This window comes from Megascapheus bottae, chromosome 16 (genome assembly GCF_031878675.1).
Source record: "Megascapheus bottae isolate mThoBot1 chromosome 16, mThoBot2.hap1, whole genome shotgun sequence".
NCBI lineage: Eukaryota > Metazoa > Chordata > Mammalia > Rodentia > Geomyidae > Megascapheus > Megascapheus bottae.
In genome coordinates, this window is record NC_143524.1 from 12,230,609 (window position 1) to 12,257,662 (window position 27,054).

A 27,054-nucleotide genomic window follows, 5' to 3' on the forward strand; every position below is an offset into this window, starting at 1 on the left:
CACTCCTTCTGTACCCGATCTGAAAAAGCAGGACCGAGCCTAAAAGAACCTGTTAGGTGGGTGGTCAGACCAACCCTTTCCTGACTAATTGCAAGAGTAGACTGAAGTAGGCAGGCACCAGTGTCTCACACCTGTAATCCTTGCTATTCAGGAGGCTAAGATATGAGGGTCCTGACAGGAAAGTTCATGAGGCCTTTTTCCTGTTCTGATCGTAAAGCTTGAAGGCAGTGGGCTTGGTTGCTGTCCCTGAGCCACAGTACCACGCCTGGCCTTTTCAAGGTTTATTGGAAATAAGAATCTCATAGACTTTTCTACCTGGGCTGGCTTTGAACCACAGTCCTCAGATCTCAGCCTCCCGAGTAGCTAGGATTACAGGCGTGAGCCAGCAGCGCCTAGCGCCGTTCCTCGGCTTTCTCAAGGCTGGAGCTCTACCACTTGAGCCACAGCACCACTTCTGGCTTTTTCTATGTATGTTGCACCAAGGAATCGAATCCAGGTCTTCATTCATGCTAGGCAAGCACTCTACCACTAGGCTAAACTCCTGGCCCCTTGTGAGACTTTTATATCCACTTAATTACCAAAAAGCCAGAAGTAGAGCTGTGGCTCAAGTATAACATGAGCCTTGAGTGAAGAGGCTAAGGGATAACACCAGCACCTAGGCCCCGAATTCAAAGTGATGTGCTTTTGGATTGTTTTCTGATTCTGCTTTAGGTCAGTATCTCATTGTACCCTCCTGAGTAACTAGGATTATGAGCATGAACCCCTGACACCTAGTGGGATAGTTTTAATATATGTGGGAATGAAAGTCATTGGTGTGGGGTGATTAGCGTGCTTGACACTGATTTTTTTTCCCATCAATGGGTATTTTGAAGGTCCAGAGGGAGCCAACCTGTTCATATACCACCTGCCCCAGGAGTTTGGAGATCAGGACCTACTGCAGATGTTTATGCCCTTTGGGAATGTTGTATCCGCCAAGGTTTTTATAGACAAGCAGACAAACCTAAGCAAGTGTTTTGGTATGTTGACTTCTTTTCTGATGTCAAGGTGGGATAAAGGACTTACCATTGAAAAAGAGCGGAGGCTGACAACAGAAAGAGCTGGACTTCAATTTGGACTGTTATTTAACTTGGGACATTAGTTTTCTCATACCTGTAGCCTCGGTAATCATTTTTGGCACAATTTTCTAGAGGGGAAAAATAAGTATGAAAAGAGCTTGCCAAAGAAAGGAAAGTACTACTTAGATATCAGGTAGTACTGTTAAGACTAATTCATATGACACCATTTCTAGAGGTTTTGTCCTGCTGGGAAAAATTTGAGCTTTAAACTAAGCACATAAGACATCTCTTGCATAAGAAGAACTGAGACTCTCCTTTCCCTATTATGTCCCTCACCTAAGTTTCTGCTTGGACACACAGGTTTTGTAAGTTATGACAATCCAGTTTCGGCTCAAGCTGCCATCCAGTCCATGAATGGCTTTCAGATTGGCATGAAGCGGCTTAAAGTTCAGCTCAAGCGTTCAAAGAATGACAGCAAGCCCTACTGAGCGTGCTCCCCTCTGAGACTGGAGTGAGAGGGTCTTCTGGTAAGTGTGGGAGGAGCACCTTTAATGATTTGAAGCCCTAAGGCTGTGTGTTGACAGCCCTGGACCCTGATCCCTGCCACTCTCGCAGGCTCAGCTTGCCCTGAAGACTCGGCTACTGCCTTCTGTGGGAGTTTCGCTTCGTACAGAGGACAAGTTTGTGCTTTGGTTTCCAGTGTTTTACTTTGGAGTTTAGGTGCCATATCCTGAGTTGTTTTTCCTCCCCTTTATTTAAAGTTTGCTGTGTTTGTAACCAGTGTGTTGAGAAGGACCAACACCAAACCACCCTGGTGGAGGAGGAATAGGGAAATGTTTTTTAAGCTGATCAGAATTTGCCCCCAAACTACCCCAAGAGAGGACTGAGTGGAGCAAAAACTTGGCCCTCAGAATCTGAGTGAAAGGGTGGGTGAAATTAGAACTGATATCCAAGAGCTGCAGGGTGGAAACAGGTGGGTTGGCTTCGGAGGAGAGCGGGGGTGACATGACACTAATGCCCTGGCAGCTGGAGCCAGAAGCTCTGCCCTAGCCGTGGAGAGTCTGAGGTTTTTTTTACACCTGTTTGCAGATTCTTGTCCTGAATTTCTATCCCTCTTGCTTAAAAGAGGATCAGCATTTTTTTTTAATACAGCAGCTGTTAAATTAGCCTAATAATATGCAGAACACAGGCAGACCTCACCACAGTCCACCTTTGCTGTCCATTTGCCCTGCCTGCTTAGTGGCTGTTTGGTGAAGCAGCCAAAGAGGTCGTATTTCATGTCAAATTAGACCATGACCCATTTCCCACAGCTCCCTTTTAAATCAGGTTTTTCTGGAAGATATAACTTGGTTTCCATCCTTGTAGTTCACATCAGCTAGGAGCATCACCTCCATCCCAAGCCACAAGTTTTTCATGAGGGCAGATGCAAGCTGCCCTTGCAGCATCTAGCTAAAGGAGGGCTCCTTTCCTGGGCAGTGATCAAAAGCCATCTAGCTGGGGGAGGAGGAGCCTGCTTTCTTGGTATACCTTAATCAGAAGGTCCCTTGAAGCCAGGACACTGTACTTGTCAGTGGCAGAAAGATGCAGAAATCTGTGCTTTTCTCCTAGGTTGAGGTATACCAGCGGTAGTGTTCCCATAGAGGTCTGGCAGGCTCCTCTTTTAACTACTCTAGCCCCATTTCTGCCCTTGGGGAAGGAGGAAAGTATGTTTACAGCCTCCATATGGATTTAATGTTCATTTACCTCAGTATTACTGTATTCATTTTTGTCCTTGTGCTTAAAGTTAGCTCCCTGCTGCCTCCCAGAGTCTCATTCTAGCCCTGCGTGTGACCCACAGAGCCTTTAGGCTCTGCTTCTGCCTTTCCTATTGTGGAGGTGGAAAGCTGGGGATGACATGCTGTTGGAACACATCTGGGCAGAGGTAGTCCTGTTAGAATATGACTATTAGCCACAGCCAGGGAGTGAGTCCTAGGACCCTGGAAATGGGCAAATGCGACCTAGCCCCTGGCATCAGAGATAAGAATAAAGGAGTTATTTGCTTTTCAGTCAGATGGGGGCACTCTCTTTGTCACACTGTCCTCATGGGTGAAGACGGGGAGTAGCCCTCTTGCTGTTGTACAGGTAGTTGTTGGTGTTGGATCCCCCATTGAAGCTGGCAAAGCTGCTCCCTATTCGTAGTGATACCTGGGTCTGTTGTCCTCTAAGAGACGTGAAACATATACTTCTTAAGCTGAACCACGTAAACTTGAATTCTGCGCACTGGGAGAAATATGTCCTGTGTTTCAAAGGATAAAACTGTTCTAAAGGCTTCCAGGGTTGTGATGGGATTTTTTTTAATAAATGCAAAAATAAAAAATAAAAAGAAAACAAAAAAAAATAAAAAAGAAAAAATGCTAGGTTGGGGAGGCGCTGTTCTGAATCCCAACCGGCTGGAACCAAGAATGTTGTTTCTATTTTTATAGAAGTTTTATACAGCTCCGGGGTGGAGAATATTTATTACCTAAATTATATCTCTGGAAAAGGCCAGGATTTTGTAGAATCCAGAATGTGATTGTTGTACACACAGGGTGCTGTGTATGATTGAAACTACTGACTTTGTGTGGCCATTTGCAGCCAGCTCACCTGCCCAAGGGGAAGGCTAATGTTAATGCTGTGAATTGGCGCAGGAGAGAGCTGTGCTCTCCAGGGTGCTGCCGGTTCTGTGCTCCTAACCTTCTGTCTGTCTTCCTCCTTGGCCAGAACTCCCTGCTCACCTCTCCCTTTTCTTCCCTTCCCTCTTCCACCCTTTGTCCATGGATTTGTCCCCTGGGTACTGGGACCTTAGCAAACAAAGGTGTGATGCACTGGCTTTGATATAATTCCCAAGGTTTCGTGACTGCTCTGGGGTTCTCTTTTCTTAAAAGGAGCACTTGTCCCAGTAGGGATCTGGTCTGCTCAGGCAGCCAGCTGGTGAGAACAGACACTTCTGCTGTCTTCTCCCTTGGCCCAGAGCATTCGCACAGCAGCAGCACTGCCCTTGAGCACAGTTCTCTCCCCAGGCCAAAGATGGTTTTGTGAAGAAGCTGCTCCCCTATCAGTCTCACCATGTGAAAGGGCTTAGCTCAGAGAGTGAAGATTCAAGTCTAGTCTTAAGCAGTCCTTTTCTGTTTTGTGTAGGTTTCACTTGCAATATATTTTCTGCTGTAGTTTCTGTTCGTTTGTGTGTTTTGTTTGTTTGTTTGTTTCTTGGGTTACATCATGAAATTGATTTGCCTTGAATGCAGCCAGATTACTGTCTCCTGGGTTCCACAGAATAGGCCAGGGCATACATGGAAGCTAAGGGCTTGGATTTCTGGGAACAAAGGGCCGTCTCTGTCTGCCCCTCTATTCTGAAGAATCATCCCCACTCCAGCCATCATCTCTCCCTACCCCACCCCCTGCCCATTGTGGCCAGGGAAATGGGAGCTGAGGCTAGGCCCCTGCTCCCCCGGCTACCTTCTTTTCTTCTATGTTGGGTGCTTTGCAGGAAATCCAAGCCTTAGGTTCCCTTCTGTCTCTGGCAATTGGATGTTTTCTTGGTGTCCTCCATGTCCTTTTTGACTTTCCCTGTGTCCATTGTTGGCATGTGCGAAAGTTTTCCCTATCATTAGCACCCCCAGCCCGCCCCGCCTCCTCATTTCAGGGCTGCACACACAGTGAGTGTCCTGCTCTCTCTCTCTTTGTTTGGATGTATTGCTCTGTGTAACTCAGTGGGTCTCCCTCTTTCTGGTTTGTTTTTTTTTCTAGATTCCTGCCGTTTGTTCATCGTTGTGCCTAAAGCATGTCGATGTGGCGTCAAGTACATCGTCCAAATCCCTGTCTCTTCAGCTTCTCTGATGCTTGAACTCTCACCTTTGACCTTGTGTTGACCTTTGATGCTGATGTGTATTTTTATTATGTTTGTTTCTTTCTTTGTTCTTTTTTCTTTCCTTTTTATTTTCCCTTTTGTGCTGCCAAAATTGGTTTTGCTAGAACGACTGCTGAAGGGGAAATATTTAAACTTGCATTTGAATATAAAAAAATCTATTTTTCTAGAACTTCATAAGATAACCACTTGATTTTGTGATTCCAATTCTTTGTAATTGTCTTCAGAGCAGCCCTACTAGCACATACCGTGTGGTGTTTGTATTTCTGTGAACACACAGCCAGTCCGTTTCTAGGCTTTGTTTCTCTGTGTGCTTAGTTTTAAAGACAACTTTGAAGTAAACAATGAAATAAAAGATGTCACTAAAACCTTTTGAGGCTCCTGAGCACCTTTTGCTGATTCTATTTGTGAGGCTTAAGGAGACCTCATGCATTCTTTTTGTTTTGTTTTTTTCTCCCCCCCCCCTCCTGAGTTCTTGACTGCAGAAAACAGCTGAACCCACTTCTCCTTTGACTGAAGGATGCAGTTTGGGCTCCAGCCAGCCTTTTTTCTTCTGTGGCTCTTCCCTGGAATAACCCTGGCCCTTCCCCTCAGCCCCACCTGGCTCCTTCTGTGCTTATTCCTACAGTCTCCACAGCAGAATGTGATGCTTTGAGGGTTTTTTTTTTTTTGTATTGTTTTTGTGTTTTTCTTTTGAATTTTTTCCCCTTTCTTACTAAGATTATGCCCAGAAAAAAAACAAAAAACAAGTTTTGCATGTTTCCTGCTGTTTCTTCACACCTTCGTATATATCACCTTCACCTCTCTGTTTTCTATAGTTTGTGCAAAAACTGACCGATTTAAAAGGGTTTCAAAGAAGCTGTTTTAAATTGTTGTGGGGTTGATAACTTTTTTTCAAGATTGTATTGTTTTATTTTGAAGTGGCAACTTTCTCCTCTACTGCCCTTAGAGTGTTTGCCTGTGCACTTAGACTGTCACCTCCTGCAGCCTCCAAGGCCAGGAAGCTGGCTGCCCTGCTCAGTGGGTCAGAGGGGCCTAGAGAGGCACAAGGAGTATGGCTAGAATTCCAAGATGGCTGTGGTTAAGCAGGAGGCTTAGGGTATTAGGGAAAGCACCCAGAGGAGGGAGGGGACTCGTACTGTCAGAGGGGGGCACTGCACACGAAGCGGCAGTACACTTGCCAGCGCCTTTCCTAGGTGACAAGCACAATACTACAGTCTTCACACTGTTTACAGCCCTGGGTACCAACCACCTCACATTAGCTCTTCACTACAGGCTCTGCTGATAGCCTAGCAAGTGGGGTGGAGTAAGGGTGGGAATTTGGTGGGCTTTTGTTTTTGTTTTGTTTTGTTTTTGTTTTTTGAGTAAAGAGCCAAATAGCTACTGTTCCTGGAGGCCGGGCCAGGAGAACTTCACCCTCTTCTTGTAGCACCATCCAGCCTCAGGGTCTGGGGACTTGAGGAACAACGTGAATACAAAAGGAAAGGCCAGAAGAGATGAGTGGGCAGGGAGGAGTTTGTGACAGATCCGACCCAGAATCCCACTCTTGTCAGGAGGGAGAGCAGGAGAAAACAAGATTCTCCAGTGAAGGGTGGTAAGGTGCAGCTAGAAACTTGAAGGTGGAGTGGGGGATAGAAGCACTGTCTAGCATAGTCCAAACTGGGGTTGACAGAGGAAGGAATCTCACCAGAACCCCTGCTCTGGGTCCTAGCAGGCTACCCAGTATTGTGCTTGAGACCTCTCTTCCTAGGAGGAAATAACATTGAAGTGAAGGCCCCTGTAAGTATATGGTAGGTTGCTTGATTTCCTGGAAGGGTGATTGGATGGAAAGAGGCCAGAAGCCCCAGCCTGAGAGACGGCTGTGCCCCACAGTCTGACTGCACAGAGCCGCCTCTGTTGGCAGGAGGTGCTGAGGCTCCTGTGTATTGAGAAGCCTTGTTTGCCAATGTATTTTGCTTTCAATTCCAAGAGAAGCTCTGGGAAAAACCTGTGGATAAAACCAAATGCCAAACGTTGGACGTTGTTTCTTTTTCCTTTTCTCTCTCTGATTGTTTTAATTGTTCTGTGGTGGTTTTAATGGATTTGAGACCCTGGAGCGGCAGCTGCCTTTCTGATTTCCAGCTGCTTTTTGTGAATAATTTAAAAAGAAAAAAAAAAAGAAACTTTACATTTTGGAGACAAACCTGTGTGAGTTTTTTATTGGTACAAACGTTGTATTTAACACTAGGGGTTTTGTACAGTTTTTTGCCTTTTCTACTAGAAAACAATGTAAAGTGATTTCACAATGTGAAGAGAAAAAAAATTGCCACTATGACCAAACGCACAGTCTGTTCTGCAGCAGCAATGGGATTTAATCAACTCAAAGTCGTGATTCAGCCGTAGAATGCTTTTCCTTGACCTTGTTTGAGCTTTCCTTTCTTTCCTGTTTTGATTTGCAAAAGAAAATGTCTTTTTGTGTGAACTTGTGTTGTACTCTGTAGAAAATTATGGATTTTGCTTTAATGGTTTTTTAAAAAGGCAAGAAGAGCCCTTGCTGCTTTTCTTACCTAATCACAGAGTTTGTGTAGTGGATTAAAAAAAAAAGATTAAAAAAAAAAAAGTTGTTTCAAGTTTGGAGCAAAGGAGTATGTGTTTCAAAGGATTCTCCTTCCTTTTTTTGTGTGTTTTCCTTTTGTCCCAGTGGGGAACCTAAATCTGTTTTAATTGCACAGACACACGGACAAAAAGTCATTTTGTATCTGCCAAGTGTGGTACCTTCCTTTGTTTATTTGCTATTAAACTGTTTGAGAAGAACTGATGTGGTCTTCTGCGTGGTTGATTGCTGGGGCTGGGGTTTGCATTGGTCCTAGCTCAGGCTGCAGGAACCCAGTCAGGTTTCTTCATACACTGCCCAGAGCTTCTGAAGGAAAGCATCCATTCTCAATAGATATTTTTTTTTTTTTTTTGCAAAATCGCCACAGATAGAAAAATACAATAAGAATTTTCTGGCACCCTTGTGTTTTTTTTGGGGGGGTGAGGGGGCTAGGTTTTTAATCTTAAAACAGCTGTATTAACATGTCCATTCATCATGAGTGCAGTGCCCCTTCATCAGAGTCACTGCCTCCATCATTCTTCCCCATCCCCTGTTTCCCCCAGAGTCAGATCATGAATCAGCTTTGAGTTATGTCCCTCTCTGTCCTCAGCCATGGCGGGCACACCCACAGAACTGATCCAAACCTGCTTTTGCCAAATTCTCCCTTCTAGTGCTGCAGAACAAATCCCAGGTCACCACAGTCTTCCTCTCCAGCACAAAGCGGTTGTAGTGCTAAAGATTCCTTTAGCATACTCCTTAATGATTCTAAATTACTCAGACCTTTGGGAGCTGCAGTTCACCTAGCCACTGGGCCAGGACTTGCTGGCTGAAGAATTTCCGACTCAGTCCTCCCTGGCACTGCTGGTCTCCTCCAAAGAGGATTGGCAAAAAAAAAAAAAAAAAAAAAAGTTGTCTGTCTGGCACTGGCCCTGGAGGCTCACCCTGTAATCCTAATTACACCAGAGGTGGAGGATTAGGGGATCACAGTTCAAGGTCTGCCCAGACCAGAAACATGAGATCCCTCCCATGTCAATCAGTAGCTGGACATGATAGCCCACACCTATCAGACTGGTTATGGGAAGTGTAAATTAAGTGGATCTCTGTCCGGGCTAACCTCGAGCATTCTTGCTAGACTCTACTCAAAAACAAGGTAAAAAGGAGTTAGGAACATGATTCAAGTGGTAAAATACCTGTCTAGCAAATGTAAGCCCATGATTTCAGCCTTCAGTACCACACCAAAGAAAGAGAAGAAACCTCAAGAGCCAAGAATTATAGCTCAGTGGTATCATGCTGGCTTGCCAAGGTACTGGGTTTGAACATCTCAAGGATGGGGAAAATCCAAATCCAAATGAAATTGCTTTTATCTTCTATTCAGTCATCCATGTTTGTCAAAAGTGTTTAAAGCCTAGCACTGGTGGGGCCACACCTAGCTAATCAAGAGGCTGAGATCTAGCTATTTGAAGCTAGCCCTTGCAGGAAAGTATGTTTAAACCAGGCAATGGTGGCTCGTGCTTGTAATATTAGCTACTCATGAAGCTGAGATCCAAGGTTTAAAGTCATATTGAGCAAGAAAGTCCAAAAAATGACTCTTAGCTCCAGTTAACCACCAAAAGTCAGTGTGTGAGTACTGGGAGGCAGCTGTTGAGGCTCCCTCTGGTGGTTGTTGGATCTGGAACTTTTTGTTCTGAGGGGCTGTTTTGGTGGCTAATCAGTGGTCTTGTGCTCAACTCCAGAGCACTTCCTTCAAAATTCCTTTGGCCAGCCCAATTCTTAGTTACCTAGTAATTATTTTTATTTTTATTGTGGCAAGATCCATAGAACATTAAGTTTACTATCTTAGCCATTATTAATGAAATAATGTAATACCAGTAAGTAACTTCATAAAGTTTGTACCATGATTGCAGCTTGATGTGGGGTGTGTGGGGAGGGGTGCCAGTGATGCTTAAACTCGGGGTCTAGGTGTTGTCCCTGGATGCTTTTTCTTCAAGGCTGGCAGCTGCTCTGCCACTTGAGCCACAGCTCCACTTCCAGTTTTTTCTGGTAGTTAATAGGAGGTAAGGGTCTCACAGACATTCCTATCAAGGCTGTCCAGGAACTTGAATCCTCAGATCTCAGCCTCTTGAATAGCTATGATTATATGTCCGGCAATATTTTTTTCTTTTGAGACTTGGAGTCCCAAGTGTTGGAACTACAGATTTCCCACCAGGCCCATATGTTTTGTGTATGTATTTGTCAGTTGTGGGGCTTGAACTCAGGTCTAGGTGCTGTTCTAAACTCTTACTCAAGGCTAGCTAGCACTCAACTACTTTGAACCACAGCACCACTTCTAGTTTCCTGGTGGTTAACTGGAGATAAGAATCTCATAGACTTTCCTGCCCCAACTGACTTTGAACTTCAACCCTCAGATATTGGCCTCCTGAGTAGCTAGAATTACAAGCATGAGCCATTGGTGTCCAGCACCCATATCAAATTTTAAATCAATTTGAAATGCAGAACTTTGCCTCATTTTGATGATGAATACTTGTGAAATCATAAGTTTAATATCTTAATGGTCATATGAAGCTACATAACCAGAAGCAGGCACAGTGGCATATGCCATAATTCCAGTTATTTGAGAGGCTGAGGTGAGAGAATCATCTCAATCTCTAGGAATCCGAGACTAGCCTGGAAATAATAGAAAGGCTGTCACCTCAAAACCAACACACTGCATAAATTACATAGCCACTAATTTATAACCTATCCATTGAGCACCTTCCTGAGTTTTATACTTAAGAAGAATGGGACCAGGTCCTTCCTCTGTGGACTCTTTATCATGGACCTGACTGTTGAAGATGCTAATTGGATTCCTCCCCTGTGAGGCATAATTTTATTTCTTTTGGTAGGGAGGTCAGTCATGGGTCCTGAACTCTGGGCCTGGGCATTGTCCTTGAGCTCTTTAGCTCAAGGCAACTGCTCTAGGCCTTGAGCCACAGCACCACTTTCAGTTTTCTAGTGATTAATTGAAGATAAAAGTCTCATGGATTTCAGTGCCCAGGCTGGCTTTGAACCGAGATCTTCACATCTCAGCCTCCTGAGTAGCTAGGGTTACAGGCATGAGCCATCCTGCCTGGGGTTTTTTTTTTTTTTTTTTTTTTTTTTTGGTAAGGTGAGGCAAGACTTGAGGTTGAACTTAAGGCCTCGTAACTTGTCAGGTAGATGCTCTGCTACTTACAACTCGGGAGCAAGATGGTAAAGATTCTCTTTTACCTTTGACTCAGAGTTCCGTTTTCTGAGGTAAAATTTGGTATAGAGATTGAGCTAGGTTTACAGATGTGAGCCACCAGCACCTGGCTCCTGAGACTCTTATCTCTAGTTAACCACCCAGACAAGCGCACACTGAACTAGAGCCATACGGAAGTGGTGCTGTGGCTCAAGGGGTAGAGTGATAGCCTTAAGTTGAAATGCTCAGGGACAGCACCCAGGCCCAGACTTTAAAAACCTTTTTTTTAGTTGTTTTTTTTTTTTTTTTTTACTTTTTACACCAGCTTACAGATCTGTTGTGAGCCAGTACCTGAACTTGTAGGCCCTCTACAACCATTAAACAGAAATGGTAACCAAGGCCAGGAGTTGGGCCTAGTGGTAGAGTGCTTGCCTAGCATGCACGAAAGCCCAGGTTCAATTCCTTGGCACCACATACATAGAAAAAACAAAAGGTGGAAGTGGTACTGTGGCTCAAGTGGTAGAGCTCTAGCCTTGAGAAAAGTCCAGGGACAGTGTTCAGGCTTGAGCTCAAGCCCCCTACTGGCAAAAAAAAAAAAAAGAAAAAAGAAAGAAATGGTAACCAAGTCCCTCAGAGGCTCTATAAGAATTCTGCTAACATGGCTTCAGGGCTTGGCAAGGCAGCTCACCAGGGCCCTGCCTGGGTAGGGGCGTGAGGGGTGTTTGCACCAGTGCCACTGTGCCCTGACCACTTGGGGGTTCCCTGGGTAATAAGGAAGGCCCCAAGGAAGGGGAGCCTTCCACGCTCCTTCAGCCCTGGAGGTACCACCAGTCTGCTTGTTCTAAGAGTATGATGTGCCCAGTACTCAACATGTAATGTGACTGACTTTTGCACTGGTCCCACACTGCCCTAGACACAATGCACTCATTAGGGTTGCTCACAATCAAGTCAAGGAACCCTCCCACCCCACACACACACTTCACAGCCCATTAACAGAAAATGCTAGAAATGGTGCTGTGGCTCAGGTGGTAGAGTGCTGTCCTTGAGCAAAAAAAGAAAAAGAGCTCAGGGACAGTGTCCAGGCCCTGATTTCAAGCCCCAGGACTTACTCTCCCCCCCCCCATAAAAATGTGTATGTGGATATATGTGTGTGTGTGTGTATAATTTTTTTGCCACTTCTGGCTTTTTCTGTGTATGTGGTACTAAGGAATCAAACCTAGGACTTCATGCATGCTGGGCAAATACTCTGCCACTAGGCTGTACCCCTGGCCATGTGTATACAGTTTTTGTTAATAAAAAAATAAGAGGTACATTCCTTAAAATAAAGCCATATATGAAAAACCTACAGCCAGTAATATACTAAATGGTGAAAGACTGGAACCATTTACCTTAAAATCAGGAACTAGACAGGGATGTCCACTCTCCAATTCAATATAGTGCTGGAACCCTTAGCCAGAGCAATAAGGCAAGAAAAGGACATCAAAGGGATCCACATAGGGAAAGAAGAAATTAAACTGTCCCTATTTGCAGATGACATGATCCTCTACTTGAGTGACCCAATAAGCTCCACTCCCGAACTCCTAGAATTAATAAACCACTTTAGCAAAGTGGCAGGATACAAAATTAACCTTCAGAAGTCAGTAGCCTTCTTGTACACCATCAATACACAGACAGAAGGCCAAATGAAGAAAATGATCCTATTCGCAATAGCCCCCAGGAATTATTTAATGAAAACTACAAAAACCTAACAAAAGAAATTAAAGAGGACACCAGGAAATGGAAAGACATCCCATGCTCATGGTTAGAGAGAACCAACATAGTGAAAATGGCTATACTGCCAAAATTGATACACAAATTCAATGCAATCCCCATCAAAATCCCAAAGACATTCTTTACTGAAATAGAAGATACAATCCAAAGGTTCATATGGAACAAGAAAAGACCTAGAATAGCCAAAACAATTCTAGGCAAAAAGAGCCATGCTGGTGATATTATAATACCAGACTTCAAACTCTACTATAGAGCCATAATAACAAAAACAGCATGGTATTGGCATAAAAATAGACTGAAGATCAATGGAACAGAATAGAAGATCCAGAAATAGAACCACATAGCTATAGTCAACTTGTATTTGACAAGGGAGCCAAAGATATACAGTGGAACAAACACAGTCTGTTCAATTATTGGTGCTGACAAAACTGGGCAGCCACATGCAGAAAACTAAAAATTAACCCTAGTCTTTTGCCATGCACAAGCATTAACTCAAAGTGGATCAAAGACCTCAATGTCAGTATGGAAACCGTGAAACTGCTACATGATAGAGAGACACTGGAACTCATAGGCACAGGCAAAAGATTCCTGAACAGAATCCCAGAGTCACAACAGATTGGAGAGAGACTCGATACATGTGACTACCTAAAAATAAAAAGTTTCTGCACAGATAAAAGCATAGCCATAAAATTAGAGGGACAGCCAACCAACTGGGAAAAGATACTTACCAATAATACATCTGACAAATGCTTAATATCCAGTATCTACAGGGATCTCAAGAAACTAATCCCCCCCAAACCCAACAAGCCATTTACTAAATGGGCAAGGGAACTAAAGAGAAACTTATCAAAAGAAGAGATTAAGGGCCGGGAGTTTGGCATGGTGGTAGAGTGCTTGCCTAGCATGCATGAAGACCCAGTTCAATTCCTCAGTACCACATACATAACAAAAAGCCAGAAGTGGTGCTGAGGCTCAAGTGGTAGAGCTCTAGCCTTGAGAAAGTCCAAGGACAGTGCTCAGACCCTGAGCCCAAGCCCAGGACTGGCAAAAAAAAAAAAAAAAAAAAAAAAAAAAAGATTAAAATGGCAGAAAAGCGTATGAGGAAATGTTCATCATCTATGGTCATAAAGGAAATGCAAATAAAAGCAACCCTAAGATACCACCTTACCCCAACAAGAATGGCCAAGATTTTGAACTCAGACAATGACAGATGCTGGCAGGGTTGTGGAGAAAAAGGAACTCGACTACACTGCTGATGGGATTGTAAACTAGTTCAGCCACTCTGGAAAGCAGTGTGGAGATTTCTTAAGGAACTGAAAATTGACCTTCCCTATGATCCTGCCATACCACTTCTAGGCATCTACCCTGAATATCATAAGCCAAGATATGATAAGGACACCTGCTCAGCTATGTTTATCTCTGTGATGGAAACAATCCAGATGCCCTACTACAGATAAATGGATACAGAAAATGTGGTATATGGAATTCTACATAGCCAACAGACAAGATAGAGTAATGGCATTTGCAGGGAAGTGGATGAATCTAGAGCAAATCATGTTGAGTGAGACAAGTCAAGACCAAAGGAACAAAAGGCGCATGGTATCCTTAATATGTGGCTATTAGATCCAAACAGTGCAAGAGCAAGGACTCAATATTTGCATACCCAATGATATGGACATAGTACGGGAAATACAAACACAACTACATAGACATAAAAACTTATGACTATAGACATAATGTTTTATTACATTAATACATATATATGATATACAAACTCTTAGCCTAATTTTGATTATGTTCTAAAAATTAAGAGCCTGTAATTGTATATAGAGATTCCCTTCTTGAATACTTGTTTGTTAAACACGTCATTTGAAATATGATGTAAAAATCAATGTTAATAAATTCTTTAAAAAATGATATCACATTACAAGAACAAAATGCTCTAGCTTTTTTCAAGAACCATGTGATGGACACTCTCTCAACTGGTTACATAGTAGAGTAGCTGTACCACTTGAGCCACAGCCATCTCCACTTCTGGCTTTTTCTGGAGTTAATTGGAGATAAGAGCTTCACAGATTTTCCTGACCAGTCTAGCTTCGAACTGTGATTCTCTGTTCTCAGCCTCCTTAGTAGCTAGGATTACAGGCATGAGCCATTGGTGTCCAGCTTTACTCAGCTTTTTGCTCAAAGCTGACACACTACCACTTGAGCCCTCCTCCCAGCTTCCACCCCCCCCCCTTAAACTGGAGATAAGAGTCTCAAGGATTGGGCTGGGCGTGTGGCTTAATGGTAGTGTGCTAGACTTGAGCAAAAAAAAAAAAAAAAAAGCTCTGTGACAGTGCTCAGACCCTTAGTTCAAGCCCTAGGAATGGCAAAAGAAATTAAAGTCTCCATTTTTTTTGCCCAGGCTAACTTTGAAGTGTGATCCTTAGATCTCACTTAGATCTCAGCTTCCTGAGTAGCAAGGCTTAAGCCAGCCCTTTCCCCAGGCCTCTAAATAGGGATGTTGGAAATGTGGGCCAGGAGTTTGGCCTAGTGGTAGAGTGCTTGCCTAGCATGCACGAAGACCCAGGTTCGATTCCTCAATACCACATACATAGAAAAAAGCCAGAAGTGATGCTGAGGCTCAAGTGGTAGAGCTCTATCTAACCTTGAGAAAGGCCAAGGACAGTGCTCAGGCCCTGAGCTCAAGCTTAGGACTAGCAAAAAAAAAAAAAAAAAAAAAAAAGAATGTTGGAAATGCTGTGTGTGGACCTGTATCCTGATAAGTGGCCATACTGCCTGTGTATTGATCACATGTACAAAGCAGGGGTGGGTTGGGGAGAAAATGTGGGTGTGATGGGCGAAGGGAACTGGGCATTTACCCCACCTCCCTCCCTGATGCCTGTGACTCCAGTGTCATTCCTGCTTCCGCCCCTCCCCTCACTGTCAGCCCCACTGATCCTCCCTCATGGCTACTCCTTGCAAGGCTTTGGGGGATGGGCAACCTGCCATTGGCCGCAGAGTCAGTGCCAGAGGTGCCAAAGAGTCCCACTGACTGGATGCTTGCATCCCTGGGAAACTGCCTCCCAGACTGGGGTAGGTGTGGCTGCAGCCCTCGTGACCTTGTCACTGACATTCCTCACAGGACACGTGGCCTCAACTGGCAGGGACAGCTGCAGACAGGGGCCTAACCAGCTTTGTTCCCAGGGTGGCGCCCGCTCTCCATCCAGGCCCCACTTAGCTCCGGGCTGGATCTGTGAGTCCTGCACTATGACGGCCTAGAGGCACGGGGCTACTAAGGTCTCTCTTTGTGTGGTGCCAGGCTGCGGGAGGATGGGACAGGACCAGACAAAGCAGCAGATTGAGAAAGGGCTGCAGCTGTACCAGTCCAACCAGACAGAGAAGGCGCTGCAGGTGTGGATGAAGGTGCTGGAAAAGAGCTCAGACTTGGTGGGGCGCTTCCGAGTGCTGGGGTGCCTGGTCACTGCCCACTCAGAGATGGGCCGCTACAAAGAGATGCTCAAGGTAGGCATACTTTCCGCAGGCTGGGTGGGACTGGGCCATGGTTGGGGCCAGGACTGGATGGTTTCCAGGCCTCATTCAGCTTCCTCAGACTCCTCTTGTCTCTCCAGAATTTGCTGCTGGGGCTTGAGATGTTGTATTTTTCAGGCCCAAGTCTTAGACATAGAGTGGTGGCTTCATATGTATGCCTGTGGCCTTGAACTTTTTGCTGCTCTTGAACCTCTGAGACTGTCCATTGTGAGGGCCCTGCTCTCAGACTTCAGATTTCAGCCCTTCTTTTTATTGAGGGTTGGGGGGCTGGGGGCTGTATGTGTGAGTTTGGGAGTAGGGACTGCAGATCTTGAGGCTGAGCACTTAAAGGTCGAGTCGTGTTTGAAGCTTCTAGTTGGTGGCTGGGGCCTGGAGGATGGACCTGAGGTGTGTCTATGGTGGTGGTGGTGGTAGTGGGGTGTGGGTGTGGGTGTGGGGTATGTTGCTTTGGCTTTGGTGCAGGCTAGGGGTGGCTCCAGATGTGAGTCTGTGGGTAGTGGTTCAGAATCCAGGCTAAAAACTACTTGCTGGTTACTTCCCGGGAACAGTTTGCTGTGGTCCAGATTGACACGGCCCGGGAACTGGAGGATGCTGACTTCCTCCTGGAAAGCTACCTGAACCTGGCACGCAGTAATGAGAAGCTGTGTGAATTTCACAAGACCATCTCCTACTGTAAGACCTGCCTTGGACTGCCTGGTACAAGGGCAGGTGCCCAGCTTGGAGGCCAGGTCAGCCTGAGCATGGGCAATGCCTTCTTGGGCCTCAGCCTCTTCCAGAAGGCCCTGGAAAGCTTTGAGAAGGCCCTGCGTTACGCCCACAACAATGATGACACTATGCTGGAGTGCCGTGTCTGCTGCAGCCTGGGCAGCTTCTATGCCCAAGTCAAGGTGGGCCTGGGCTTCAGGGGGAGGGAATGGTGATGGAGGGGGTCTTCACGGCTGAGCTTTGGGCCGAGACATTCATGAACTGTACTCTCTGTCATGCCTTCAGACCTTCTAGGAATCAGTGTGGTGGACCAGTCACAAGGGGAAGTTAGGGAGGGGAGAGCTAGGATTCAGACCTATATCTGACTAACTAAAAAGGGGAGTAGGAGGCTCTTGTGTGGGGATAGACCATGGACCTACACAGACATGTGATCCTGAACCAGTCACCTCTCCTTTCTAAATTCTGAGCCCTCGTAGACATACACACACACACACACACACACACACACACACACACACACACACACACACACACACACACACACACACACACACACACACACACTGAGGGAGAACAGGCCTCAGTAGAGCTGGTAAGGATTCTCTCAGCAGATTTTTATTTTTATTTTATTATGATCAATTTTGTATGTGTGTAGGTCATGGGGCTTGAACTTGGCCTGGGCGCTGTCCCTAAGCTTTTCAGTTCAAGGCTACTGCCCTATGCTTGAGCCGAGCCCCACTTCCTGTTTTCTAGAGGCTAATTGGAGATAAGAGTCTCAGGTCCTTTGTGCCCGGATTGGCTTTGAACCTTGATCCTCAGATCTCACCTTCCTGCATAGCTACGATTACAGATTACAGGCATGAGCCACCATGCCCGGCCAGATTTTTATTTTTGTGCCCCTACTAGATCATTAATTCAGTGCCTTGAATTCTCACTTGGCTTGATTGCTCAAATCTGATGTTCTACCATGTGAGCCACAGCCTCACTTTTGTGTTTTGGCTGATTTATTGGAGAGGAAGAGTCTTGAGGTTTTGTCTGCCCTAGCTGGCTTTGAAATATAATCCTCAGATCTCAGCCTCCCTGAGTAGCTAGTAGTATAACCATGAGCCTCTATGCCCTGTGTAATTCATTAGATATTTATTGAGCCTCTACTGCAATCCAAGCACTGCTGGACTGTTTCTTGGAAACTGGAAACAACAGAGTCCCTCATGAAGTTGGCAGTGAATTTGATCAGGCAGTCAGTTGTAGGGTGAGAGTCAATTGTAGGATGAGGGTGCTGTCTTGTAGCTGTTTTGCTCATGACTAGCACTCGACCACTTGAACCATAGTTCACTTCTGGCTATTTTGGTAGTTTAGTGAAGATAAGTCTCATGAGCTTTCCTGCCTGGGCTGGCTTTGAACCATGATCCTCAGATCTCAGTCTCCTAAGTAGCTAGGATTACAGGCATGAGCTACTAGCACCCACATGTTTTTGTTGTATGTTTTTTTTTTTAATCTTCATATGTCCTACTGTGGATGAACTGTCCATATTTCATTGTAAGGTCACTTAAAATGTGATTATATCAGCATGATAGAGTTAGTTATTTCCAGTTTCTCCTTTTTAGTTTTTTTTGCTAATTTTTTAAAATCTATATTTATATAACTTCAAGATTAAAACCACATAGTATGCCAGGCACGGTGGTGTATGCCCATAATCCTAGCTACTCAGGAGGCTGAGATCTGAGGATCAAGGTTCAAAGCCAGCCCAGGCACAAAAGGACCCGAGACTCTTATCTCCAATTAACCTCTAGAAATCAGGAAGTGAGGCTTGGCCCATGGGTAGGGCAATAGCCTTGAGCTGAAGAGCTCAGGGACAACGCCCAGGCCCAGGGATAGAGCAGTAGCCTGCTGAAGAGCTCAGGGACAGTGCGCAGGCCAAGGGCCAAATTCAAGCCCCACGACCCACAAAAAAAAAAAAAAAAAAAAAAAAAGATAGAGAAAAGGTTATGGGTGGTGTGTGTGTATCTTGTGTCTTTTTAAATTTTGTTTGGTGTCGAATCTCACCATGTATCCCCAGCTGGCCTCCCGCCTCAGCCTCCTACGCACCGGGATTGCCTATATGTACCACAGTGCCTGGCAGACAGAGGCAGCTGGGCCCTGTGGCTCACGCCTGTAATCCTAGCCAGTTAGGAGGCTGAGATCTAATGATGGTGGCTGAGCACTAGTCTGTGAGACTCTTATCTCCAATGAACCACTAGAAAACCAGAAGTGGTGCTGAGGCACCTCCAGGGGAGAGTGAAGAGCTCAGGGACAGCACACAGGCCCAGAGTTCAAGCCCCACAACTCATACACACACACACACACACACACACACACACACACACACACACACACACACACACACACGAGAGAGGCAGAGGTCCCTGAGCTTTTCTGTTTAAGGCTAGCACTACCACTTGGAGCTACAGCACCACTTCTGGTGCTCTGGTGGTTAACTGGAGATGTCTCACAGGCTTTCCTGGGCTGACTTGAATCGTGATGCTCAGATCTCAGCTTCCTGAATAGCTAGGATTATAGGCATGAGCCACAGCATCCCACGCCTGGTGAGAGTTCTTTTGGTCTCATCATGTTTGTATGTAATATGGAGGAGGTCAAATAGATTTTCTGGGTAAAAAAAGCAGAGAAGAGCCAGGCATAGTGATGTACACTTATAATCTCAGCAATTAGTATACTAAAACAGGAGGGTTATGAGTTCCCTAACAGCCTGGGCTATATAGTAAGGTTCTGTTGGGTTTTTTTGTTGTTGTTGTTGTTTTGTTTTGTTTTGTTTTGTGAGTTGTGAGGCTTGAACTTGGCTGGGCACTTTCCCTGAGCTCTTCAGCTCAAGGCTACTGCCCTACCCCTTAAACCAAACCCCACTTCCCAATTTCTAGAGGTTAATTGGAGATAAGGGTCTCAGGTCCTTTTGTGCTTGGGCTAGCTTTGAACCTTGATCCTCAGATCTCAGCCTCCTGAGTAGCTAGAATTATCAGCCTGAGCCACTGGAGCCAGCTAAGATTCTGTTTTGAAAGGAAGAAAGAGAGGAAAAAATAAAAGAAGAGGAGGCAGAGAGAGATGACTAGGAAGAGAAAGTTGGGCCACATGATGACTAAAGTGCAGACCTGATTTCCTGATGGCTACAAGAGGCCTGAGCTGCTCATAGGCAAGAGAGAGGCCTTTGGAGGCTTGGGGAGAAAGTATGTGAGAAGTTCAAGGCCTCACTGAGCCTTCTGATGTTCTTTACAGTTGATGGTGTGGAATGTGCCATTGAGCACCCTGTGAACAGCTGCTGCTGGGCAGGGGGCTCTGATGTCCTCCTCCCTATATAGCTCTAAAGCTCAGGACTGGGGCTGGGAAAGAAGAGAAGCCAACTGCTTTCTTACCTTTGTGTTCATTCATTGACACAAATATTTGTCATGCTTCTTTGAAGCTGAAGATCTGAGGTAGAGGAGGTGGAACTGGCTCAAGTGGTAGAGGGTCAGCCTGTCTGTTGTGAAAAAGCTAAGTGAGAGCACAATGAGGCCCTGAATTTAAGCCCTAATACTGGTACATGTATACATACACAAGGGACAGGCACTGGTGGCTCATACCTGTAATCCTAGCTACCCAGGAGGTTGAGATCTAAGGATCACAGTTCAAAGGCAGCCCAGGCAGGAAAGTCTGTGAAACTTTTATCTCCATTTAACCAGCAAAAAGGTAGAAGTGGAGCTGTGGCTCAAGAGAGAGAGAGAGACAGAGACAGAGACAGAGACAGAGACAGAGACAGGGAGAGAGAGAATGAGAGAGAGATCTGTGCTAGGTTCTTCATATTGCTGCATTCTAAATACTAACTCATCGCTCCTCCAGCCATGCCTCTGTATGATTGTTCCCTCTACCTGGGCCTTCCCACCCCAACCCTGCCAGAGACAGAGACCAGATGAATGAACACTGCCTTCCCCGTCCCTCGCTCCCCCATTTTGGCTACTCAGAGAAGCCAGGTCCTGGAGCCCTTGGCTTAAGGCAGTTGCTGCTATTCAGTTCCTCCTGTCCTATCTCCCTGTTGGAGCCCTTGGCTTAGGGCAGTTGCTGCTATTCAGTCTCTCCTGTCCTGTCTCCCTGCAGGACTACGAGAAAGCCCTGTTCTTCCCCTGCAAGGCTGCAGAGCTGGTCAACGACTATGGCAAAGGCTGGAGCCTCAAGTACCGGGCCATGAGCCAGTACCACATGGCTGTGGCCTACCGCCTACTGGGCCACCTAGGAAGTGCCATGGAGTGTTGTGAGGTGGGACAGCCAGGAGACGGGCATCATCTTGGTGATAATGGTGATATGGACCAGGGCATCAAGCTTAAATGTAGGGTCTCTGACACTAACCCAAGGCTAACCCATAGCCAAGCTCTCCTGAAGAATGTATGTGTCCCCCCAGACCTGTCTAGAGTTCACTCCCTTAGGAGAAGGGGCTTTCCTTTGTACCTAGTGCTTTCTGGGGGAAGATTTTAAAGAGCCAGTCTATGGAGTCCCATTGGCTAGGGTTCAAATCCCACCATGGCTGTTTACTCCCTGGGTGACACAGATCAAGTGACTTTTCTGAGCAGTAGCTAACAGCTGTCAGATGACAGTAGCCCCCTCAGTGGGTACCATGTCTGCAATGGTAGAGCACAGGTGTGTTAGGCTCTGCGGATACCCCTGGGCTTTGGGCACCCCATAAGTGACCAACCTCCCTTGCAGGAGTCCATGAAGATTGCCCTTCAGCATGGAGACCGGCCTCTGCAGGCACTCTGCCTGCTCTGCTTTGCTGACATCCACAGGAGCCGAGGGGACCTGGAGGTGAGGTGGCCAGGATGAGGTAGGGTGGTTCCAGCCTGCGCCAGCCTCATTTCCCCTCCCACCTGGCTCTGCAGACAGCCTTCCCCAGGTACGACTCCGCCATGAGCATCATGACTGAGATCGGAAATCGCCTGGGCCAAGTGCAAGTGCTGTTGGGTGTGGCGAAGTGTTGGGTAGCCAGGAAGGCATTGGACAAGGTGAGCTATGCCCTTTCCTATCTTGGCTCTTTCCTTTCCTGGCTCTCCTCAGGGCCACTGCTTGCTGCTTGGTGATGTGGTTTTGGGCAATATTCTCCTTGCTCCTTATCCAATATCAGCTTCAATTTGTTCCCATGAGATGTTGCTATTCTCCAAGCTCAGAAAACTCCTGGTGTGCCCGGAGGCCCAGAGCTAGGGCTTGAATGTGGAGTCCCTTGAATTGCCAGCTGGGAAACCGTGCAGACAAGATTGTCCTGTCCATCTTGGACTTTTATAAGCCATGATAGAGCTGGGCACAAGTAGCTCATACCTGTAACCCTAGCTACTTAGGAGGCTGAGATCTGAGGATCGAAGTTTGAAGCCAGCTCAGGTAGGAAAGTCCATGAGACTCTTACCTTCACTAAACTACCAAAAATCCTGAAGTGATCTGTGGTTCAAGTGTTAAAGTGTTAGAGTGCTAGGCTTGAGCAAAAATAGCTCAGTGACAGAGCCCAGGCCCTGAGTTCAAGCCCCAGGACTCACACACACACACACACACACACACACACACACACACACACAATAAATAAATAAATAAATAAATAAATAAATAAATAAATGGCAAAATCTAACTCAGTCACATAGCTCCTGCAACTTCCCTCTGTCCCTGCCATCTTCACTTTGCAGGGCTAGGGCAGTGACCCTGCTCTGCCACCCTCCTCAGTCCCACCATCCCTTTCTTTGCCATAAGCCAAGACTTTTGTCAGACATTTTACCTATATTCCTGCTCTCTTTTTCTGCTTTTTCCAGGCTCTGGACACCATTGAGAGAGCCCAGGACCTGGCCGAGGAGGTGGGGAACAAGGTCAGACATGATTCTTATCTTTTGGGTGTGAGGTCAAAAGCCCAGGGTGTGGGCCAGGAGTTTGGCCTAGTGGTAGAGTGCTTGCCTAGCATGCACAAAGATCTAGGTTCAATTCCTCAGTACCACGTACGTAGAAAAGGTTGGGAGTGGTGCTGTGGCTCAAGTGGTAGGGCTTTAGTCTTTTTTATTTTATTAAAGAATTTATTAACATTGATTTTTACATCATATTTCAAATGACATGTTTAACAAACAGGTATTCAAGAAGGGAATCTCTATATACAATCACTGGCACTTAGATTTTAGAACGTAATCAAAATTAGGCTGAGGGTTTGTATGTCATAGATACATAATAATCTATGTAATAAAACATTATGTCTATAGAGTCATAAGTTTTTATGTCTATGTGGTTGTATTTGTATTTCCCATACTATGTCCATATCATTGGGTATGCAAATATTAAGTCCTCGCTCTTGCACTGTTTGGATCTAATAGCCACATATTAAGGATACCATGCGCCTTTTGTTCCTTTGGTCTTGACTTGTCTCACTCAACATGATTTGCTCTAGATTCATCCACTTCCCTGCAAATGCCATTACTCTGTCTTGTCTGTTGGCTATGTAGAATTCCATTGTGTGTGTGTGTATATATATATATATACATATACCACATTTTCTGTATCCATTCATCTGCAGTAGGGCATCTGGATTGTTTCCATCACAGAGATAAACATAGCTGAGCAGGTGTCCTTATCATATCTTGGCTTATGATATTCAGGGTAGATGCCTAGAAGTGGTATGGCAGGATCATAGGGAAGGTCAATTTTCAGTTCCTTAAGAAATCTCCACACTGCTTTCCAGAGTGGCTGAACTAGTTTACAATCTCATCAGCAGTGTAGTAGAGTTCCTTTTTCTCCACAACCCTGCCAGCATCTGTCATTGTCTGAGTTCAAAATCTTGGCCATTCTTGTTGGGGTAAGGTGGTATCTTAGGGTTGCTTTTATTTGCATTTCCTTTATGACCATGGATGATGAACATTTTCTCATATGCTTTTCTGCCATTTTAATCTCTTCTTTTGATAAGTTTCTCTTTAGTTCCCTTGCCCATTTAGTAAATAGTTTGTTGGGTTTGGGGGGGGGGAATAGTTTCTTGAGTTCTGTGGATATTAAGCATTTGTCAGATGTATTATTGGTAAATATCTTTTCCCAGTTGGTTGGCTGTCTCTGTCCTTTTGTGGCTATGCTTTTATCTTTGCAGAAACTTTTTATTTTTAGGTAGTCACATTTATCGAGTCTCTCTCCAATCTCTTGTGACCCTGGGATTCTGTTCAGGAATCTTTTGCCTGTAGGGCTTTAGTCTTGAGAAAACCCCAGGACAGTATTCAGGCCCTGAGCTCAAGCCCAGGACTGGGGGGGGGGGGGGGAAGAGCCCAGGGCGCAGGGCATGGGTTTTGAGGGAAGGTCTCTGAGTTTACCTATACTCCAAGCCCTTCCTGAATTTCTGGGAGCTGCCAGCACCACCCCCAACCCCCGGGATCCCTTGATTCCTCCCTGAGAACACTTTGGGGGTGAAGTAAGAGTTTCCTAGCTTGGAGGATAACAGAATTTCTCAGGTTTTTTTTGCTGTTCATTAGAACTCCTAACAGTAGCTTCCATTCCTGGAGATCTGCGCATGTATAGATCTTCACAGGTTCAAGTCTTCTCTGTGACCCATTTACAGATAGGGAAAGTGAGTCACAGAGAAGCTCTCAGGGTCCCTTGCCTAATATCTTCAGGCTGAAGCCCATATTCCTTCTTTATATGTAACTATCCAATCCAGACCTTAAAATGTTGAAAACAGGCTTAGTGTTTCTCAAAGTCATCTGGAAGTTGTGCATTTCTTTGAGATCAGATACACAGTCCAACTGAAATGCCCAAATATAGTGGCTTTTGGCTGGATTAGAGCCATCTCAGGTTTACACAAGTATGGGCTGGCTGTGATGAGCATGTTTGACAAAAACAGGTTGATTATTACAGAGACAGTGAAGCAAGTTTGGTTAATAAAATCTTTCAAAAACATGGGCAGGAAGGGGTGACATTGTCCAAAAAGAAATCTGCTCTTTAACTGATTTATATAATAATAAAAAAAGAAAAAAAAATAATAACAACAAAACCATGGGCACTAGCTAGGGGTGGTGACAGGTAACGTAAACCCCAGCTACTCAAGAAGTAGAGAGAGAAAAGGATCTGGAAATCAAGACCAGTAACGGCAAAGTTATCAGAAACAAAAATTTACACCAAAGGGCTGGGAAGCATGACTCAAGTGAGAAAGCATTTGATTAGTGTGTATCTGGGCCCAGATTTAATTGCTAATACCAGGAAGAAAAAAAAATTTGCACTATTCCTGGGGCTTGAACTTGGAGCCTGGGAGCTGTCTCCGAGAGTCATTTTTTTTTCTTCTTGTGGGAGAGAGCTAAGCTGGGTCCATATTGTTTCGGCGCCATCGTACTTCCTCTTTTTCTTTTCAATTTTATATTTTTATTTGAAAATACTAAAAACAGGGGTTACAGTTATATAAATGAGGCAAAGAGTACATTTTCCTTTTGTACAATGTCACCTCTTGAGATTCTTTTTCTCAAGGTTACTGTTCTACCACTTGATCCACAGTACCCCTTCCTGGTGTTTCTGAGTAGCTTTTGTTTTGTTTTGTGTCTTGCCAGTCCTAGGCTGTAAGCTCAGGGCCAGAGCACTGCCTTTGAGTTTTTTCTCAAGGCTAGAACCCTATTACTTGAGTCACAGCATCACTTCTGGCTTTTTCTACGTTTGTGGTACCAAGAAATTGAACCCGGGTCTTCGTGCATGCTAGGCAAACACTCTACCACTAGGCTAAACTCTCAGTTGCTTTCTGAATAGTTTATTGGCAGTAAGAATCTCCATGGACTTTCTTGCTTGGGCTAGCTTTGAACTGTGATCCTTAGATTTCAGCTTCCTGAGTAACTACAAACGAGAGTCACCAGCACCCAGCTCAAGAAAATTAAAAAAAAAAAAAAAAAAAAAGCCGGGCGCAGTGACTTAATGTAATCCTAACTACTCAGGAGGCTGAGATCTGAGGATCAAGTTTCAAAGCCAGCCCTGGCACTAAAAAGTCCTTGAGACTCTTACTTTCAATTAATCACCAGAAAACCGGAAATGGCGCTGTAGCTCAAGGGGTAGGATGATAACCTTGAGTTGAAATGCTCAGGACAATACCCAAGCCCAGAGTTCAAGTCCCATGACCGACAAGAGGGGGGGGAAATAACAATAAATCAAAAAGAAAATATGTGTCTCCAGGCATACTAACAATGCAGGTCTCTGGTCTAACTCATTCCAGGGAGGGGATCAGGAGACTTTTCCTAGTTTCAACCTTAGGACAGGGCAGTGACTGGAAGCAGACCAGACCTCCCTAGGCCTCACCTCCGCCTCTCCTCCTGTCCCCTGTCCAGCTGAGCCAGCTCAAGCTGCACTGTCTGAGCGAGGGCATCTGCCGTAGCAAGGGGCTGCAGCGCGAGCTGCGCGCTCACGTGGTGCGTTTCCACGAGTGCGTGGAGGAGACGGAGCTCTACTGTGGCCTGTGCGGCGAGTCCATAGGAGAGAAGAACAGCCGGCTGCAGGCCTTGCCCTGCTCCCACATATTTCACCTCAGGTGAGGCCACCATGAGTGGTGGGCAGGGCCCATACTAATAATGGACACCCAGCACCCAGTGCCTTCTGTGTGGTTCTTTCCAACATGGTTTAAGTGCTTTCCATGTATTAACAGCTCTAAGGAAAGGTGACATTGTCATTCTCATTATATCCCCAAGGGAGTTCAGAGTGGTTCCTTGAAGGTCATCAGGTCAAACCAACCAGGGCCAGGTGTGTCTCACAGGGTGGCACAGGATGCCAGGGTCATCCCCAGCCTCTGCTTTTGGTCCTGGAAGCTCATGGGCCAGCAGGGAGGTTCAAGCAGAGCTGCAGAGGCCAAGACTCCTCCCTGCACCTTCCGAAAGGGGGAGGGAGGCCTGAGGAGGGGAAGGGGTTTAAGACCAGCCTTGGTGATTAGATTGCATCCTTTGGCTCTTCAGGTGTTTACAGAACAATGGCACTAGAAGTTGTCCCAACTGCCGCCGCTCCTCCATGAAGCCTGGGTTCGTGTGACTTCTGCCACTCCTCCCTTCTATCCTCTTCCACCATCAGTCTGGAGGTTTCTGTGCACTCCTGGGGCCTCAGCCATACCTCCTTCTGTCCCAGCCAGAGCTAGGGCCTGTGTTCTGCTGCTTCTCTGGGCCTCGCCACCCTTCCCTGACACTTTGTACTTTGCTCTTTATAGAAAAATAAACTGTACGTAGTCCCAGTGATTCTGACCTTCCATGTTCCAGGGATGAGGAATGAGGACATTGATTGGGGGGGCGGGGTGGGAAGCTGAGGCTCCCCACATGTGTTTCCCCAGACAGGAGCCTCCCTCCCTCCTTCCACAGCATATCTG

At 45.7% G+C, this 27,054-nt stretch overlaps 2 protein-coding genes across 9 annotated transcripts in view; both read left to right on the forward strand.

Moving 5' to 3' along the window:
• Celf1 (CUGBP Elav-like family member 1) overlaps positions 1-7,735 on the forward strand; it is a 79,937-nt gene extending 72,202 nt beyond the window's left edge. For 6 of the 8 annotated variants that reach the window (XM_090347707.1, XM_090347710.1, XM_090347711.1 and 3 more), the window contains 2 exons: positions 873-1,016; positions 1,416-7,735. In XM_090347707.1, coding sequence (XP_090203833.1) covers positions 873-1,016; positions 1,416-1,543 — 272 coding nt within the window. In that variant the 3' untranslated portion in view covers positions 1,544-7,735. The remainder of the gene's footprint in view (positions 1-872; positions 1,017-1,415) is intronic. The other 2 variants (XM_090347708.1, XM_090347709.1) reach the window with 2 other exon arrangements.
• An 8,059-nt stretch (positions 7,736-15,794) lies between these two features.
• On the forward strand, positions 15,795-26,753 carry Rapsn (receptor associated protein of the synapse). Its single transcript, XM_090347715.1, has 8 exons — positions 15,795-15,986; positions 16,562-16,900; positions 20,838-20,996; positions 21,441-21,539; positions 21,614-21,736; positions 22,526-22,579; positions 26,036-26,235; positions 26,654-26,753. Exons 1-8 carry the CDS (start codon positions 15,795-15,797, stop codon positions 26,724-26,726), a joined length of 1,239 nt encoding a protein of 412 aa, XP_090203841.1. The 3' UTR covers positions 26,727-26,753.
• Positions 26,754-27,054: the final 301 nt, after the last annotated feature.

Bases quoted from the DNA above. Each gene is read 5' to 3' on its own strand.
- Rapsn (XM_090347715.1), top strand. From the start codon at position 15,795: ATGGGACAGGACCAGACAAAGCAGCAGATTGAGAAAGGGCTGCAGCTG. The intron at 21,540-21,613 runs GTGAGGTGGCCA...CTGGCTCTGCAG, and splicing joins GGAGCCGAGGGGACCTGGAG to ACAGCCTTCCCCAGGTACGA. The intron at 21,737-22,525 runs GTGAGCTATGCC...TGCTTTTTCCAG, and splicing joins CCAGGAAGGCATTGGACAAG to GCTCTGGACACCATTGAGAG.